Below are 20,396 nucleotides of genomic sequence, written 5' to 3' on the forward strand. Positions count from 1 at the left end.
GATTCCTTCCTTGGACTATTCTGGATTTGTCTCATTGCTGTGTATGTACAGCCTCCCCATAAAGCTTATGATGAACATGGATAGCAGTCTGAGGCTTTTGCTTACAACCAGTTTCTTGGAAAAGGTACACAATTTATTGAATTCACAGACTTCTACCCATACCCTTAACAAAGAGTTTCATCAAACCTGAAAGCAGCACACATATAAAGCTTCAGATAGTCTTGCTTATGTTTCACCAAAAGAATTATTTTAAAAAATTTGATATTGATACAAACTTGCTTGCAGCGGTGAGAAGCCAAGTGTATGTCTGTATGGCTGCCTGATGAATCAACTTGATTAATATATCCCAGGAGGAATCATCCCTTCCTGCTGTCCTCCTGCACAGACACATTTGAATCAGGTGGCAAAACTGCAACCCCATCCTCCAGGAAACTCTTGGTACAATTTGAGCTCAGTAAACAAGCTAGAGCCCAGCAGGGATATATCTAAGAAAAAGGTTTCAGAAATTTGATTCCTTATATGATAAGGATTCACACACATGTCAGTATGAAATGCTGACCTGACTTAGCAGACCATGAAGTGAGTCTCTCTCTTTGGATGGCATTATTGAAACATGTTAAAATGATATTACTGCTTCACACTCAGAAGGGTTTAAAACTTGTCTTCTGGGACAGCTGTCATCAGTGTCTTTACAGATTAGGTATTTTCTATTTTAAAAAGTAGAAGTATTCCAAAAAAGTGATAAAGTAATAAGGAGGAAAAAGGAATGCAGAAAACGAATGAACTTCTAATGATGCCTCAGGTTTTAGCTTTCAAATTTTTCAGACTCTGTGCTGCTTTACTGTGTAGTTCTGAGCTGCATATTAGGGGATGGTGAGCTCTCTTGACAGAGCAGGGAGACAACACAATACCTTCTCTAGCTGGGGACCAAGGACAAATGATCCAAATTTCAGACCCAAGAGCATAAACAATGGTGGACTGAAGAGAGAAAAACAAGAAGGATGGGACTTCATAATCTAAAACTGTAATTGGACAATTAACTCTAATATGATAATGGACCAGAACTTGTAAAAGTGAGAGACCTTGGGACCACTGGTCCATTTTGTGACCACTTTGGGTTCACCTGGGGTGTAACCCTGGCTGGGCTCTTGCCCTGCCCAAGGTGAATCTATTGAGGCCTTTTAATAAATCCCTACTTTATTATTTAACTCCTGCCTAGTCTCTGTTCCAGATCAGCCTTCATAAGGCATCACTAATGTTAGGTCTGTAAGTGTTGAGTTGTACTTTGTGAAGCTGCAGCTGGTGAACTTTATGATACCTGGGAGGAGCAGGAACAGATAGCTCCATGCACAGATCCATGGCCTCTTCCTTCCAGAGGTATCAGTGAATTTAAATGAAAAGCTTCCTTGTATATATAGAATAGCATCTCATGACAAACAAAACAAACCACAAAAAGCATATTAAAACACATATAAATTTGCTTACTAAGCCCAAAAGAAAATTATTAAGTCATGCTCCAGGCACTATAAAAAGGAATGCAGCATTAAGACTGAAAATAAGGGAAAAATTTAGATAACTCATCACCCCAATCTCAGAAGCACAAGACAGCCCTTTTTGTTCAAAGATTAATGGATTCTGAAGGACTTAATTAACAAAAAAGTTTTGAATTTTAGCATTTGGAATAAACACAAGGGGGATAAGTTAGGAGAGGTCCATTATATTTCCTCCTATCTGGCAGATGACATAAATATATTAATAACAGCATATAGTTTCTTAATAACCAATAAAAATTACATTTTTAATATAAAAAAACTGAAAAAACTTTTCCACTAAACAACATTCAGATTATAACTAAAAAGGTATCTAGAAAATAAAAATAGTATGTGTTTAAACTATGCATTAAGTACAAAGTGTCTTTTGTAATGCTTTTGGAGATATCCCCTCATTTGATTTTCGGGAAGCCATTTGTCAGAACCCACTGAAAAGCCAATTAAATACTTTTACAATAAAATATTACTCAGACTGCCATCTCACTGATTATGCAAGAAAAACACCTATATCATAGAGAACTTTCTTAATTTTTTTTATTGATTCTGATTAAAGAAAGAATATTTTTTTATTTCTAGGAAAATAAATTATTAAACATATAGATGTAGCTTTCTGTGACCTAAGTACAAAAAAGAGAATACTTGTTGAAAACCTCAACACTAAGTATCTTCAAATTGTATAACTATGTATTTGAGTGATAAAAAAGTAGAAATAAGCAACTAGAGCAAACAAAATGAAAATCCTAGCAGTATAAACACTATTCATATTAAGCATACATATGTCTTTAATTAAAGCTAATTTTCTTTCATTTAGTCTGATTACATTTTTTATTCTAACACAAATGAAGACTACTGCCACCACCTTGGAGAAGGTATGATGAAGAAATGAATGCTTACTTTGGAGGAAGTAAGAAGATGTAGAAAGCTTCAATGTATTGAATTCATTTACTGTAATCAACTGCTTGTTCTTATGTTATTTTTGGAATTTTTTTGTGTTGTCTATAGGTGTAAAAATGTGGTATTTCATAATTAAAAGTGATAATTCAGATGTATCTAAACACAGAAATTTCTAAATACAGCTACTTACTACTGGAATAAAAAAAGAGAAAAATTAAAGTGAAACAGTATGAGTGAAAGTGATAGCTACCAAACAGAGATAAATACAGAGAACATTTTTAAAGAATTCAAGGATGAATACCTACGGTTACAAGCTGTTCAGTAGAAAACATAAATGAATTTGAATTAAAAACCTTAGCACAAGTCTGAGTATTAATAGATAGGATCTTTTAGGTAGTAATTGCTAATGATACAGAAAAAAAGCTATGGCAGATAACAGGAGGACAGGCAGAGATAATCAAATCATATCAACAAAGACCTACAGAAACAGGGGTTTTTCTCTCTTTTTTGAACAAAGCACTGATACAGATGAACTGGGGAATGCAGGCCATGTGCCTATAGGTTTTGACACATATATCAGAGCTGTAAAAATACTGTCAGAGTAAGCATTTTATATCAGAATAAAAAAGTGTTTTTAGCATTGATACTGAAAAAAACCCCAAAGTTAAACTAAAGAATCTAGGTCATGCATGAAAATTAAATATGTAGCTATTACGTGACTCTGAAATGAGCATGTCTATTCAAAAGTCCTGTGTTCTAGAAAGTTTAAGTAGTGATTTCTATAATGTTACTATTATTTTTATTGCATTATGGTTATATTACTGTTGTTATGAGTTTTAACACTGCCAGAGCCATGTTGTAAAAACAGTATTCATTGCTCTAAGGAGTTTGTATTGTAAATTAAAATTAAAGATAGCAGACATGTGAGACAAATAAGCTAATGAAGTGGGAGAGAAAAATACAATTTAATAGGTCAATTTAACATAAACAAGTTATTTGTGTACTATTTAGCTATAATAACCAGCCATCTGCCTTACCATTTTCAGACTGACATTTTTTTAACACATTTAATGGAAAAAGATAAGTAATTGTTGGCTGTATATATGACTATATATAATCTGTGTGAAAGAGACAAAAGTGAAGATTATTGTAGGAGACGTAAAAATCCTGCTCCATTACAAATTAGCTACAACCTCTTAAGGCAGAGATGTGGGAGGCACTCTAGAGAATTCTGTGGAAACTTACAAAATGATTTTCAATGCAAGAAAGAAAATACCTAAGAAATTTAGGAGTCCAGGATGCCATGGAAACATTAGGGATGTGTAGGTTCATAACGGATTTAACTACCTCATTGTATCCATTAAAACAGTAGTATTTAGTTTTCCATGGAGCCATGGAGTCCCCAGAAAAGTGGTTGCTAAAAGATGAAAAATATATACAGAAAATCCTGACTTTTAGTCTAGTGTCTCCTTTTTCCTATCCCTTTAATTAAAAAGTTTCCTTGCTCTAGGCAAGGAAGTAAACCAAGTAAATTTCGGTAACACTTAAAATTCCTTGTTTAACACACACAGTTATTTCTGAATGAAATTTCCCTAAGTTAATATCAAAATTAGAAAGTAATTTCTATTCCTTCCATTTATTTTTTTTAAGTTTGGAAATAAAGTTGAATGAAATATTTCCGTTTTCCAAACCAAGATGCTGTATTTCTTGAGGCTGGCATAAAATTTAAGATTTTATTTCATCTTCTTTCCTTTGAGAAGAAATTGAGAATAACTCTCAAGTACCTCAGAACAACAGCCCAATGGCTAGGCAATCCACCTGGAGTACAGAGCTGGAAACAACACAGCATAACGAAATTCTTAAAGAGGAGGCAGTGGGATGTACGTGAACACAGCCAAGTTCACCTGACACCAAGGCTTCAGCCTCAGGTTCCCAAGCCCCAAATGCTAGCATTATACAACCCAACATCTACCCTCTTCAATGTCATTTATCAGATTACTCTCTCCAGTCAGAACTCTTTCACCTTCATAAATTATTATTAGCTTTAGCTAGGAATTACTGTCAAACACTAAATATTTGATTTTTTTTTAAACCGGGAATTATTTTCCTTTGTCCTATATATGGCATTTACCAGTTCAAACAGAAATTCTTTCTCTATAATACAAGCTACATTTAATGTAAAAAAAACCCAACACATTCATTTTTGTAGGTTTTTCATAAGTAAGTTACAGCCTTTTTGTTTTGCACAGTGATTCTGAGGGATGTTTTCTACATTCTCATGAAAACCCAATCTCACTAAGTTATATCTCAACAAAACTTCAAATAAATTATCAGTTCTATGTAAAGGAGGGAATCATTATCAGAGCTGGGGTGGTGGAACATAGAAAGAGAAATAAGGGTTTTGAGGTTATTACTTTTATCCTTTGAAGCTCAGCACACACAACATTTTTGTGACTACATCTGCAATTGTACACTTAAAAAATAGATGTCAAGAAACACAAATTTAAAAAAAATAGGAAGATCTCTGCATGGCATTGCCTTACTAAAACCCCTCACTGCTTAGAAGTCAAGATAACCTGCTCTTCCCCCTTTCAGAACATCCCCCTTTCTCCTTTTGGTTTTCTTGCAAGCAGTCATCTTCTAAATTAAAACCAGAGTGAATTAACTATTGAACACTCCATTGTATACTGCATGTGAATAGCAGAAAAGCAAATGCTGAAAATAACCTTTTCAAAATGAAATTCAGATGTAAAGGTTTAAGCAGCCAACAGGGACGAAAGAACTTGTAAAATCATACAGAAAGCACTTTGCTGCACCAGTAGGCACCTTGCAGAAATACTATTAAACTGAAAATTGTGAATTAACACCTATTTCCCTACTGTTTACATTTTAAAAGGAAAGATGGACCATATTATGCAGTACTTACCAAAAACTTGAAGGACTGTCTGCTTTTTGTCATTTCCTGCTTTGTTTTTAGCATTACAGATATAAGGACCTGCATCGATATTTTTTATATCTCTTATTGTTAGTTGTGTATTGCTTCCTCTCAGGACATATTTCTCGTTTTCTTCAATAAGTTTTCCATTCCTAAAAAAAAAAAAAAAATATATATATATATATATATACATATAAAAATCAGCCACTAAGTTCCAGTAACAATGTGCTACAGAAGCATCAATAGGCTGAAAATAATTTTTGAAGGAAGAGACTACTATTACACCAGCCTCAAAAAAATCACAATATCACAATTTAATTGTCGGGTTAAAAGATATATATATGCATAATACCTTTATTGTTAAATATTCAATATTGACCTAATGTTATAAAAATGGTTGTGAATAGGATTCTTACATATGACTTACACTCAAGGGAGGGCATTCGGAAATTTGTTATATATTGTATACAAGAAACTATTAAAAGCATGTTTCTCAACTGCAACGGCAGCAGTTCACAGTAGTAAAAATGTAGCAACTTATAAAAAAAATTAAATTACATTCACGTAGAGCCTATTGGCACATCAAGAACCCATCCAAATTATTTCCTCTCAGTTGTTGTTGGCTAGCCACAACTTAGCAAGCAGGCATGTTTCCAGATGTTAGAATGAGCTGTGACCAGATGGTACAGAAATAATAAAATCTGCAAGCAATTCTGAGGGCTGATTGAGGCTTGACCGGTCCATTTGAGCACCTTGGCCTACACACAGCTGCTTTTTCAAGAGGGCATTACTCAAACGTACTATTCTGTTCAATATTCCTAATTTAGGACATCAATTTTTTTTCAATATTTGAAGAAAAATAATTTCCATTTTATTCTCATATAATGATAACTACATATATTTTATATTTTCCTAAATAATATTTTCCCTAAAAGTGAGGATACTGCTTTTTCTTGGGAGAATCATAACTGTTAGTGGGAGTACCCTGATATCTATATAGTTTGCCCTTAGTATTAACACTTTTTTTGTAAATAATTATAATCCACTTAGTTACCAACTTCAAGACACTATTATGATACTTGTTCATTTCCTTTCCAAAGAAAATCACAGAAACTGTTTTACAGAATAAGAAAGACCTAATTTTCCATATTAAACAGTCTCACAGAAAACCAAACTTAACCAAAACCAGAACAAACAGAAAAAGCCACCCAAACCCACTACACAACAACAAAAAAAGAAACAAACAGCAACAAAAAATCCCGAACAACCAAAAACCCCTTAGTGATTTTTTTAGGAGACAAAGGCATGTATTCAAGATTAGAAGCAATTTCCAGGTACTTGTTTTCACAAGCATTGATATCTATAGCAGTTTCTCAGCAGAAATGAAATTATGAGCACTTCCCTAGACCCTCTAGTGAGCAGAGAGATTCATATTGATGCTGATATTGGATAATAGGAAAACATGAATAGTATACTTAAAGTGGATTATTTCTTTTGTAAGATAATTCTAAGTCCTGTCAGCAAAGACCAGGAAATTGATCCAGCTAAACTTCAGCAGTGTAAATCATCTCCACAGCTATAAACAATGTTTTCAATAGGACTATTCACACGAGTAAAGATTTCCAGTTCATGACCTGTAGTTACATTAGGATCGTTATCTTTCACTCCTGGCTAATTAATTCCATTAGTGTATTGCCTCTCTGAAGGTTATGCTTTACATTAATGTAATATCAGCTTCAACAGAGATACCAGTTCAATGGAGAATTAATTAGATTCTCTTAGTCCACAAAATATCAACAAAATATACACATATATGAAACAGAGCATCAAAACTAAACTTTGATGACCTTTCTTTTTGACAAGGTATTTCAAAGTGACTATTTTTTATAAGTGCAATAAAGGATTTTTGGAGAAAAACTGACATTATTATTTCAGATGTATTCATTTTAAACTGATCAAAACTAAATATCGTAAGCACCTGGAAATAAAAATGGTCAACATAAATAGTTCAACTTCACCACATTATCTGGTCTTAAAGAGCTAAAAGCTTGAGACTATTGTTTTGTCCAGCATCTTGTTTACAGTCAACACGCAGAGGTATGAGTCCCTTCAATAGCAGTGTCATCTGATTTTAAAAATACAGATATTTTTCATTGCCTATCTGAAGTTGATCTGTTAAAATCAGTTCATTGGAAACTAAAAAGGAAACAAGGGTAGTAAAACTTGAGATTATTTACTTTCTAGTTGACTAAAGCAGCAGTGGAGTGTAAGACTACCTTCGAATAGATCCAGATTCTGCAGGCCTTAATAAAGAGACTTCATTAGACTGAATGAGTGAATAACTGCTGTGGGAGCCCATTTTAAAAGGCAACAAACACAGAACAACATAGAAATGTGTCTAACACAAGTCTTCAGTCTTGATGAACCACCTTAACAAGCATGGATATACTTTTTACTCCATGAAGTCAAAATCCTGCAGCAGAATGGAGTAAAAAACCATTTACCACCCTTTTTACCAGTACTTCTCCACAGGTCCCCAGGAGACTGAATATACTTCAGAATGTTTTCCACTGAGACATCAGGAAAAGCTATAATTATGATTTTCTGTTAGAATATCTAACACCATCTCTCTGAGGCCATTAGCTGTACCTAGCTATTCAGAGAATTCAGAAAACAGGCTTCCATTAAATCACTTTATTACACCTGCCCATTTTAGAAATGTTTAACCTGAGACAAATTAAATAAAATGACTGAACACACATAGATAAAAGGTGAAGTTGAGTTTAAAACTGAACAAAATTCCCTTAATTTACAGCGACCTATAATTATAATCCTTACAAAATCAATAGTAAAACTTTATCAGATTAATTTGTTTATTAAAACTGAAAGGCAATAAAACTGAACTTAGTACCATCTTACTTTCAACATCAAAAAGCACAATAAACAGGACAAAATAGGGAATAATTTGCTATTAATTCTGAAAAACATATTCAATTAACTTCTCAGTGGATGACAAGCATATTAATATTAGATCAGTTACTTTAGATAAGCTTCCCTAACACTCATTGACAATGCTTTCTACATTTTTTGCAAAATCAAGAAAAATATGTTGATCAGGTTTTCCTATGCTCAGTCTTATTTCTAAAAAACCCCTGTCTGAACTATTGTAGAAAACCAAGGTCTTTATCTTTACATACTTTCTAGATAAGACCAAGGACAGAAGCAGAGACTCACTGATTATGAAATCACGGACCTGAAAATGGACCTGAAAATTTTAGGACAGAGATTTCAGAAATGTGATGCAGAAATTTCGGACTGGAATACCACTTAGCATTGCTTGCTTTCTCTAGAAACTGAAGGAATTGTCTTCCCTCATTTTTTTCCCCTGCTTCCATATCAATAATAATATCTTTTCCAGGGATAAATGTTCTTTTTGGTGTATCATTTTACAAAATCTCAGTGTCAGCAAATTAAAAAAATATATATATATTTTCTACTGACAAGAATTTATACCCTAATCAGATGAAATTAAAAGAGAATCAAAAGGAGGGAAAAAAACATTAAAAGGGAAGGAAGGGACATTAGCCACTACTCCTCATTATGAGATAGTTCCTGACAGAGTAACAGAACAGAAGTTTGCACATGTATGATTCAATATCCATTCCACAAGCCTGAAAAGCTTCTGGAAAATCATTACAAAATATATTTAATGAATGGTTTAAAAATTTAGCTCCTGAAGGGCTGTTTGTGTACACTGATCAGAGCCTTCATTGTGGACTCTAATCAGTGTACACAGAAATAAGTGGCTCTCCATGACCCTTGGCCTGTGTACACACTATGATATTTATAAAACACAGAAAAAAACCCCACAACCGTTAATGGAGATATCCACAAATAGTGGAAATTTATGTAATCTTCCTTAATAAATACCATGATGTTTGTTTTCATGCACCAAAGCCATTTAGGATGGCAGATTTCAGGCAACTCATGATTTTTGGTCAGATAGGAGAGGCATTTTAAAAAGTACTTCAAAGACATCAAATAAAAATAATATTATTTGAATTTAATATCAGTCCTTTGATTTGGGCTATACATATTTTGGGTTTTCCTCCTCTTTACTAAATTTTGAATTCTAAGCCACATTAAGGAATTAACTTTGCAGTATATTTATTTACATCTCCTGGGATTCAAATTGCATGAGACAAAAATTCAACTTCACAACTGACCTATGTCATAACAAGATTAAGATATCAAAGGAGAGAAACTTAATCTGACATCATTCAAATGTTCCAAAGGAGATGAAGAATTGATGAAAATCACTTCTATGCCCATTTTGAAAATGGGATGACCTTTAATCCGCTTGAAATAATATAAGTAGATGCAAATTATTCAGGTCTAAAATAGAAATGTGCACTGGTTTGTGGTGTTGAGATACTTTACATTCCAGTAATGATGCATACCTTTGTTGAAATTGAAAGAACACAGAGTAAATAGATATTTAAATTTTTACAAATGTTACACGGTAAGTGTTCCCAAATGACATAGCTCTACTGTGCTCATGCCATTGATATAATGAAAAAAACACACATGAGATTCAAAAGCAATTCCATTTTCAAAGTATTTTATATCGATAAAATTATATCAAGTTTCCCTGAAACTTATTCAATGGCACATTCCTGGGTCCTACAAGTGTCTAAATTCATACCTCTTTATGAGTCTTACTGAAATAGAGAGTTAAGGTTAAAATCTATTTTTAGAAATGTGGAAAATGTGTTTTTTTTATTAGTATTGCTGACCTTTGATGGATACTTATTTACTGCATAAATGCGTATCTGTGCATTTATGTGCAGAAGTCGTTGCTATGTTGTTCTTGTACTGTTTTTGAGATATGGACTTATTTCTTTTCCACTCACACATGAAGAAATAATGACAATATGGTATTTTTGTTACTTCTTACATTTACCTCACTTGCTGGCAACCTGAGTGCAATTGAATTTGTGTGAGCCTGTTCACACATTAATGCTTAATCCAGCCTTAGCAGTTAGAATAGAAATGGACAGAAAATTCTCTTAGAATTCAGTAGAGAAATTAAGGTTGCACAGCTTAATGGACTGTGATAGAAAATTGGGATACATTAAAACAATGTACTCTGATGTGGAGACCTCGACTGAACTCACCTGTACCAACTGATCTCAGGTGGAGGTGATCCAGTGGCTCTGCAGAACAAAGTTATTGCCTCTCCTCGATCTGCTGTGGCATTGAAGGATTTCTGTAGCAGAATGATTGCAGGGGGGACTGAAAAATAAAACATTATGTCCAATGAATGAAAAATAAAATATTTTATGTGTTCCTGGAGAATTTAAAATGCAGGATCCTTTGCTAGTTTAGGAATTTAGGGTTACAATTAGGGATCAAGTTACCAATGTGAATCATTGTTGGCAGTATTTCTTTACTTTTCTTAAATACAGGATTTCTACTATTATCAAGGCATTTATAACATTTTTTAATAGAATAAATTTTTGGAAGTCTTTTTCAGCAGTTCATCAATTTTCTTACACAACATTTTAAGATGGCTGAAGTTACACCTAACATGTGTAAGACAATACACACATAAGACATAAAACTATGCCCTGATGTTAGACAGTGTTTCTAAAAGAGGGATCAGTATACAGGAGTCTTGATTATGCACATCAAATTCCTTTTACTGAGCTCCAGCATACTTCCCAGACAGGAATATCACCACCAAATGTGATGCAACGGATGCGCCAATACAATGTGCACCCAATGGATGCTATCTATTTGCATTTCCAAGAATTTAATTTTGTTCTAATAGTGACAAATACTTTCTGTTCTTGATGGTATTAAGTTATTATTAAAAATAACATTTATAACATTAATAATAATAAAATAATAACATTTTAACTGTTATAAATTCATAACAGTTCACAAAGAACCTCTATCCAACCAAAAACATAGCAATAATATTTGAGACAGAACAACTCACAGCCTGATATTTAACATATCTGTTTACATATCTTCTTCTATTAATTAACATTAATAGCAAATATGAAGTGTTCAAGGCCAGATTGGATGGATGTCTGAGGAACTCAGTGCAGCAGGTGTCCCTGCCCATGTCAGGTGCTTGAAATTAGATGGGTTTTTTTAAGTCCCTCCAAACCAAACTATTCTATGATTTCATGAAACATAAAAATAAAAACAATCCAAGCAGATGGATGGAAGTTGATATGCAGAGAAGAATGAATACCACAGAAACTGAGAGGAAAGGGAAAAGATTGGAGCTTCACAAAATAGAGGTCAGCTAGCAAGAACATCCTGGGATATGACACAGTGACTCCGTTATCCTTTTTATCTTTACTCTTTACTAGTGAAAAGATGAAACAGGCAACCTCAATGAATTTGTTTTTAGTGTTCCATTGCACTCCACCAGATTTTTCTCACTCACTCTTGAAAACCAACTGTTGTGGCTCTCTACTGAATATTTCAGAAGCCTTTTCACTTCTGAATCTTAAATATATCAAATTAATATAAAATCATGTACCAGAATTATCAATGATAGGTAATTGTGTGTTTTTATGTACTTTTCACACTTTTTAATGGTGTGTTTCATAGTGTTTCATGGATCACTTCTTTCCTATCTGAAGTTGCATGGGCTATTACTCAGCACACAAAACCCTTCTGCTGTGCTACGGGAATTTATCCATCTCCAATAAAAAAAATTAAAAAATAAAAAAACCCCACAATGCTACTTAGAAAGATTTTAATGCATTTTAGCTATTTTGCAGTGCATTCTAATGTCTGGACCTTGAAAATAGTTGGGAACATGAGGAGGTAATTCTTTGCTAGAAATAGCAGGCTCTTCACTGTTCACCACTAAGAACTACAGGACAGTGACCTGGTTCAGTTCATTACTTAAGCGCTTCAATTTTCCAAGACGTACTCCAATGACAATGAAATGAAATATTATTTTCTCTTTTGAGAAGGAAAATTTTTGTTTGCTCATCATTTTTCAAGGAAAAATTTTTTTTGTTTTTATGCTTGTATGTACATAGGTTGGATCTAAAGTGTAAAGCTACAAGAGGAAAAGCGAAATGAAGGCATGCTGGTAAGTCTCTCTCATTTCATATTTAAAGCAGAGTAACAAAACTCAGTCCCTTATAACTGTGTAAATAACTCTCTTTTATTAACTTCAGTGAGATCAGAATGATATTCAATTTATGAACTTCTCAGATAGTAAAAAGTAAATCTAAGTAGTACATTAGGGAAAAATAATTTAAAAAGAATAGAAAAAAACAAAGAGAGACAAAAGAACAAGTAAAATAAACTTTTGGTTACAGGAGGACTTGAATTCTTTCATTCTCCTCTATATCAACTATTTGTAATCACAGAAAATTGTGACATTCAGATCTCGCTGTAAATACTACTAGAAAATAAATGCTACAAATATTTTAGTATTGAAAGTAGAAAAGAAACATAAACATTAGATTTCTAAGAGATAATTCAGCTGTCAATTTCTTACCCACTCTAACCCTCCAAGGATTTCCATACATTAGAAATTACCTTGATATCAAACTTTGTTCCAAGATTTAATTATTCATGAGTAAATTTGCAAACTGTTCATATGCAAACTTTAATTTAAAAAAATGAACTACTACAATTAATCTGGTATGCCAGATTTCATAAAGTACCCCTAAGTTCCTTTGTTACAGTTTATTCTGCTTTGGAAACTTTACATATTTCTATCCTGGTTTAGTTGAAAGCAGGACAACTTTTTCATTGGACTCAATGCTCCTTGTGGGTCCCTTCCAATTAACCTCATTCTGTGATTCCTATTATAGAAATATTGTTAGCATAGATCTTGCATATTCCTGTAGATTCTACAGTGACTATAAGAAGATGAGTAAATAAACAGTAAAGCTCTAAAGTTGAATAACTTCTACATACAAATGCTTTCCTGATAATATTTTCTTTTTATTGTAAGTGTAGATTATGCTCCAAAGTAAGCATTTCTTATTTCTCTTTTCGAAAAGGAGATGCAGTAGAAATATGGCCATGTAGCTTTTAGTGGCCTACAGACTGATCCTTCTCTTCCTTTTTTTTTATTTTTTTCTTTTTGTTTTTGAATCCAGTTAATTTATAGACTTTTTTTTCACCAAAAAACAGTACATTTTTTTATTTTTTTTCTGCATTTTAATGTTACTCTAAAAGCTTTTTTGGATCAAATTTTATCCCTTCAATTTTATGTAGGCAAACCTATTTATTACTATAAATGAAGCAGGAAATAGCTCTTAATTGATGTCACTCTACATGACCAGCCATGTCATAATCACTTATTTGGCAGCTTCTTCTCCTCCCAGGACTGAAGTTTAGAGATGACTGTGTTAACATTCTTGCCTGGAGTCATAACAAATATAAGAAGGATCATTTTTTTTTTTTTTTTGTTTTTGTTTTTATAATTGAGCAAAAATGATGTGAAGTCAGACCATGGTTTGCAAACCAATGTTTTAGGTTAAATACAGCCTCTCTCAGCTCAACTGCCTATAAACACCAGATAGAGATGAAAGGTAATCAGAAGGTGGATTCATATCCCTGTACATAAATAGAAGCAGAGGAAAATCTCATTTGGCATTTTAAATGCTACCAGATGCACTGTTGGAATTGTACGTAATCAGGAGTTGTGGTAATGCAGCACCAGAATGTACCACCTACAGCAATCTAGAGAATTCTGCCTCAGATGTTGCTGCTTGACAACGTGGACTAAGAAATACCTGTGCCAGAATCTGCTCCTCCTGCTGAAAGTAGCTGTGACTTCACCTCACATAATGACTTGTGTAACCTGGGATTTACTGAGAAGGACCAGTCAAGGGCAAAGCATTTAAAGCTCTGAACCTAAGACACACTGTAGAAGAATGTCACTGAAAAGCTGACATTAAACAGACGGCAGAGATAAAAAATGCCCTTTATGAATGGTGTCCTTTCCAGGCGACATATGAAGAGATAGTTATTTTTCAACAGGTCAATGCAGAGTTTAAGAGAGGTTGAGTTAAATGCTCCATCTTGTCTCAATTCAATGATTTTCATTCTTAAAGGTTTATTATAAACTAATAAAACCTATAATGCAAATATTCAGGTAACTCCTCACATAGTTTATTCCTCAGAAAAATAAAATTTGAAAAAATCTGTAACTGAGACTTAATAAAATGTGTCTGTGAGCTCATAAAGTACATTGCACAGTGAAAATGAATAAATATGAAAAATCAAGCATGTTTTTTAAGAATAAGTGACAAAACACTGAAAAATAGACTGAACTGAGCTACTACAATCTGAAATTCAAGTCTTGAAATAATTATTGTACTGTAAATGATTAATAATAATGATTCATGCTTTACATATTTATATTTACTGATATTATGAAATGTAATGAATTCTATTTACACAGTAGATTTTTTTCAGTATTAAGAAATTACATTTATAAGAAACCAATACTAAACAGATATGACAATTATATTAACCAATTTAATAAAGGGTTTTTTGAAGATCATATTTTGAAATAGGCTATAATAATCAAATAAAGCACAAAGTCAGTTAATCAACTTTACTCCTTACCATTCACAATAACAATTATGTCCCGAAAGTCAATTTCTCCTCTTGCTTCCACTCTTCCTTCACATCTGTAAACTCCTTCATCACTCTTATTGATCTTAAGAATTTGGAGATTATTGTTTGCTAATATTGCAAATCGATCTAGAAAGAAAAATAAGAGATCAAATGGCATAAATCAAGTAAATCAAGACAACATGAGGAACACTAACTTAAATGAATAATATTTAAGTACTTTCTCTGTACAATCAGAATACTCATTGACAAAATATTTGTACACTTAAAAAGAAAATGTAGGCTGAGAAATTTGGGGTTTCTTCATTCCAAAACACATTGAATTTCCTAGAATTCAATCTGGATTTTCCATCCATAATTTCCTACTTACTCCAAGGAGTAATCAACTGTAAGCTAAATAACAATTTATTGCAAAATGAGTGGAAAACTTGTGAGAATTTACACAGAATAACAAAAAGATTAAATGGGAAAAAAAAGACTCAAAAATTAAATTGAGCAGTTTTTAATAAAATAAGCAACAAAATGCTCTTTCCTTCTCTATCTAGACTATCTGTATTTGCACCCATTCTACAGCCCAATGTTTAATGATTTTCAGCTTGTTTGCCCTCCTTCCCTCCTCCTGTTCCTTTCTTCATTCACTCTTGGTCAATGATATATTTCACCACCCTCTAACACTTCACAGATATCTCTACAAAGACATAACCCAAAAAAAGAAAGCACTCTATCTTCTGCAAAGGCCAGCATAAACTGAAATTGAGTAGACATTTTGAGGGGCTGAAGGACACTGTAAAATCAGGCTCTGAAAGAAAACCATGCACACACTTTTCTGCACATGCAGCAGCAAAATTATAATCTTCAGAAATAAACTGGACCTGAATTTAATTTTTCCTCTCCCTTCTCTCTGGACTAGTGTATTAGGTTTATGTGTTGATCTGTTGGCCTCAAGGATCAGATATCCCCTTTGTAATCCATGGAAGACCCTCTGCTACAGCAAATTCAGCCTGAACTGCAACCCAGAAAAAGGATCCTCACTGGAAATGTTACAGACTGACCACAGGCCCCACTCCCAATCTCACTGCATTCCTTGGGGTGGGCAAGGTAGAGGAGTCAGCAATGAAAAAGTAAAGTCTGGGAAAAAGGAGAGGCAAGATATTGCTTTAATTTTGTCTTTGTGTTTCACAATTCAACACTATTTAACTTGCAATGAATTTAATTAATTTTTCCCCTCTGTCAAACCCATTTTGCTAATGCTGGTGAGTGTTCTCCCTGTCTTAATCTCAACACACTTTTTTTCTCATTTTCTCCCATCATCTTGTCTTTAGTTTTTTTGGCAAGACTTGGGGGGATACAGAAGTGGCTTCTTTGAGAAACTTCTGGAAGCTTCACCATGTCCTAGAGTGCCAGCAGGATCTAAGCAGGACCTGCCCCCAGCCAAGGCAATCAGCAGCTCTGGGATAACAGATTTAAGAAAGGAAAAATTAAAGTGCAACAGCAATTGCAGATAGGGGAGGAGTGAGAAACGTGAGCAGAACCACCCTGCAGACTCCCAGGTCAGTGAAGAAGGAGGAAGAGGAGGTGTCAGAGCAGATGCCAGGACTGGGGTGCCCATGGGGGACCCATGCCGGAGTGGCTCCTGAAGAACTGCAGGCTGTTGGAAAGATTGCTGAAGTTCGCGGAGGTGTCCCCACATTGGAGCAGGGGAAGAGTATGAAGAGTCCTCCTCTGAGGAGGAAGGAGCAGCAGGAGACAATGTTTGGAGTCATGTTAGTCCTAGAAGAAAGAAAGTGTGGGGGAAAGGTGCAATTTAAGACTATTATTTCTAACTATCCTAATCTGATTATGTTGGTAATTATATTTTCCTCGAATCAAATCTGTTTTGCCCATGATGATGGTAATTGGCAAGTGATTTCTCCATGTCCTTTTCTCGATCCATCACTCCCCTGAAATAAGCAGGGACATCTTCAACTAGACCAGGCTGCTCAGAGCCCTGTCCAGACTGGCCTTGAACATTTCCAGGGATGTGACAGCCACAGCTTCTCTGGGCAACCTGTGCCAGTGTTTCAGCACCTCCATCAAAAATGTATTCTTAATATCTAAATGAAATAATCTATCTTTTAACTTAAAATCATTACCCCTTGTTCTAGTGCAACAGACCCTTCTAAAAAGTTTTTATCCGGAATCTCAACCCTTACAACAACCTCATAGGGCACAGTTTGATGGCTATTTTTTGTTTTGTTTGCAAAGTCTCTGTATTTTTCAAGGATGAAATGATCTGAGCTAAGAGTAGTTCATCATGGGTTAACCCTAAGAAATGTCACAAGTGAAAGGTGAGAAATTTTCTTGAGCCTTTTATTATATTCTCCCTCTTCTGTCCAGTTTCAGAGGAGGTGACTGAGCAGCTTTGGTAACAGCTGGTATCCAGCCAAGGTCAACCTATTGAGGAGCGTAAGTGAGAGAACGGATGGGAGGGTGGCAGGAAGCTCACCAAGGTAAACTCACCAAAACTAATCAATATTAATGGACTCTTCTGAGGAAAATGTCTTCCTGCAATTCACTGAATGTGGGTTTTGAAGAACATGAAACCCTGTTATTCAGGTATTGTTCCTCCTCTATTTTGCACCTTTCAATATCGAAGGATGATGAGATTTAGCAGCTTTCATTTTTAACTAGCACACAAATGACTTCTGTACTAGTAGCAAGAACTCTACCATAAAATGAAGAGAGAAATGAAAAAAAAAAGAAAATCATGCTTCACCTGATAGAAGTTTACAAGACATTAACATCATGAACACATTTACGCTAATTATGTCTGGTTTGTTAAAGTCATGCTTGAATATTAATGCCATTTCATACTCTACCACATAAAAAATATATCTTTTCCTGTTCTGTTCCTACACAATTACCTACAAAGAACCATGCCTCCAAATGTTTTGAAATGGGGAGTTCCAACTCCTTTTTAAACCTTTAAGCATCGGTAAAGCTTTTTGGGTTGGTGTTTTGTTTTGCTTTTTTTAGCTTTTTTTTTTTTACCATAGACATGCAATGTGTGAGATGAATAGGGGGGCTGGAGGTGATCTCCATTTTTATAAAACACTGAAAAATGAGGGTTCACTTAGCATCAGGAAACAAAAACTAAATGTTGGCTGGATAACTTTTCAACTTTCATTGCAGAAAAATGGATACAGCAGTAGATATTCCCATGAGTATACCAGAAGTTCACTGTGCCATGGATATCTTGATAAAATTTTGCCCTTTTCTAAACAGATTTGATTTGGCGAGTCAGGAAGTAACTGGGCATTACACTGCTCCAGATCATCAGTGCTTTGTCTGGACTCAACCCCCTCAACTTCAAATGCCTGATTTAGAAGAACAGTCAGTTGCATGACCTCCCCCTTCAGTCACATCACATGCTAAGTGGTGTGGCTGACAAGAAGGTCTTATGTCTTTTCAGTGCCATTCAACCCAATCTGGAGGAATTTTTGGTCATAGTTCGCAAATTTTGCTGTGTATGTACCAGGTTTGGAGCCAGAATGTCCAATAAAATACTGTGTAGTAGGACATTACTAAAGAACTGTTGAATAAAATATTGAAAAAATGTTGAAGACCAAGACTTTTATCAAACCTTTTTCTCATAAAACTGGCCATTATTTTGTAATATCTTCTAAACACACAATAAATACAGCATGTTAACCACCTTAAAGCAAGCAATCACCTTTGCACGTTAGTTAATACAAATGTATTTTAATGTTAGTTAATAAATGTATTTTAATGGCCTACATGGGCTCTGCAGGGCAATGGCACCACATCTCCACTACTGCAATTAGAACTGGACAAGCTATTGATTTGAAGTGGAAAAGAAATATCAGAGGCTATGCTACCCTGAGAAAGCAGCAGGACTGTATTGCCACAGCCTGCCCAATATGATCTAGAGGGTGAATCTGGCTCATTAGAAGCCTGCCTTAAGTCATCTTTCAGAATAAGACAGAATTTGATGATCCACTGTAGATTTTGAAACTGAAATTATAAAATAAAACAGACATTTTTATTTCACTAGGCATGAAAAAATTTCTTAACTGTAAGACAGTGGGCATGCTGGTTTTCACCGCTATTGTAAACCCATATAAACAAAACCCACAAAGCTTACAGTGTCCTATTTTTATGTGATTTAAAACTGCTACCTCCCAAACAGGACTAGACTTGTATTTGGATGCTGTTCTAGATCAGAACATAAGGGAAGTATTCTACTATTTAACTTAAAACTTGTTTCTATCATTGTACCTTTTAGCACTGTGAAAGAAAATGGTTAAAAAAATAGAAGTTTATGTCTTAAATTTTTAAAAACTCCATTTCAAAGTGCACGATTTTGAAGTAGAAAGGAAATGTTGCTTCATCTGCTTTGCTAACCCTACAGGTTGATTGAAAAGCAAAATGGTGATAAAAACTTTGAGAGATCTTTGAGGAAGTTCTACTTTTTCAAGCTCTATCATCCTCAAATGACTTTTTCCTAGATTGCTAATTCTTGTTTTATTTTCAGCGTTCTTATTTTTGAAAATTTTTTATGTTCAATTATATATATATATTTATATAAATAAATTGCAACTATTTTCTTCTAAGTGTAGAAGTTTGCTGTTTGTTCCTTTTAGTCTCCGTGTCTAGATGACCGAAGAAATAAGATATACTAAATAAGAAAGAAGTTTAATCAAAACTTTCTTTCCCAATGGAGAGGATCCAAAGACTGTGTCCAGAAATAAGAACCAAGCTTTTCCCCCCCCCATCAACTGTTCCACATTTATTTGACTTCATAAAACCCCTAACAAACTTTTAATTTTTAAATAAAAATAAGAATGAATTTTGAAAGAAAAAGAATTTTAAATATGTACTGCAACCCTGAGTTTCATTAAATGCAGAGAGAAAAACTGATGGGAAGTTAGAAAAGCTGATTAATTAACAATGTTAGTTCCATTTCCAGAAAATGTAAAAAAGTCCTGTTTTAGCAAAGATGACTATTGAGACAACACTGAAAAAAAATAATTCAAAGTTTTTGTAGGTGTCAGTCAAAAAAATACTATTTGACTAAGTAATTGGCTCTCTAGAGACTTAGAACTTGCATGTGGAGAAGGCGAGATTTGTCTTAATCCAAGTTTTATCAGTCCAGCCTCAGCAGATTACTTATATCCCAGTTACTTGTAACTCAGAGTGCATCTTACCCTTATACAAGCAAACTCTCACAATAATGCAAAATGCCTCTCCACTTGGAATTCTCTGAGCAACTGTGCAAGTATCCCAAAGTGAGGGCTGTGTAGGGTCAGTATCACAGCTTGGTCTGCAGTGAAGTTCATGTCTGTGTGTTTTAAACGTGTTCAATTCCTACAGACAAGATGTAC

General features: G+C 34.2%; 1 protein-coding gene across 2 annotated transcripts in view; it reads right to left on the reverse strand.

Moving 5' to 3' along the window:
* The window catches only part of NCAM2 (neural cell adhesion molecule 2), a 272,886-nt gene that overhangs the window by 113,052 nt on the left and 139,438 nt on the right, over positions 1–20,396 (reverse strand). For both annotated transcript variants that reach the window (XM_064410866.1, XM_064410867.1), the window contains exons 5-7: positions 15,004–15,141; positions 10,557–10,674; positions 5,371–5,531 (exon numbers count right to left, since the gene is read on the reverse strand). In XM_064410866.1, the coding sequence (XP_064266936.1) occupies positions 5,371–5,531; positions 10,557–10,674; positions 15,004–15,141 (417 nt within the window). The remainder of the gene's footprint in view (positions 1–5,370; positions 5,532–10,556; positions 10,675–15,003; positions 15,142–20,396) is intronic.

This window comes from Passer domesticus, chromosome 2 (genome assembly GCF_036417665.1).
Source record: "Passer domesticus isolate bPasDom1 chromosome 2, bPasDom1.hap1, whole genome shotgun sequence".
Classification (NCBI taxonomy): domain Eukaryota; kingdom Metazoa; phylum Chordata; class Aves; order Passeriformes; family Passeridae; genus Passer; species Passer domesticus.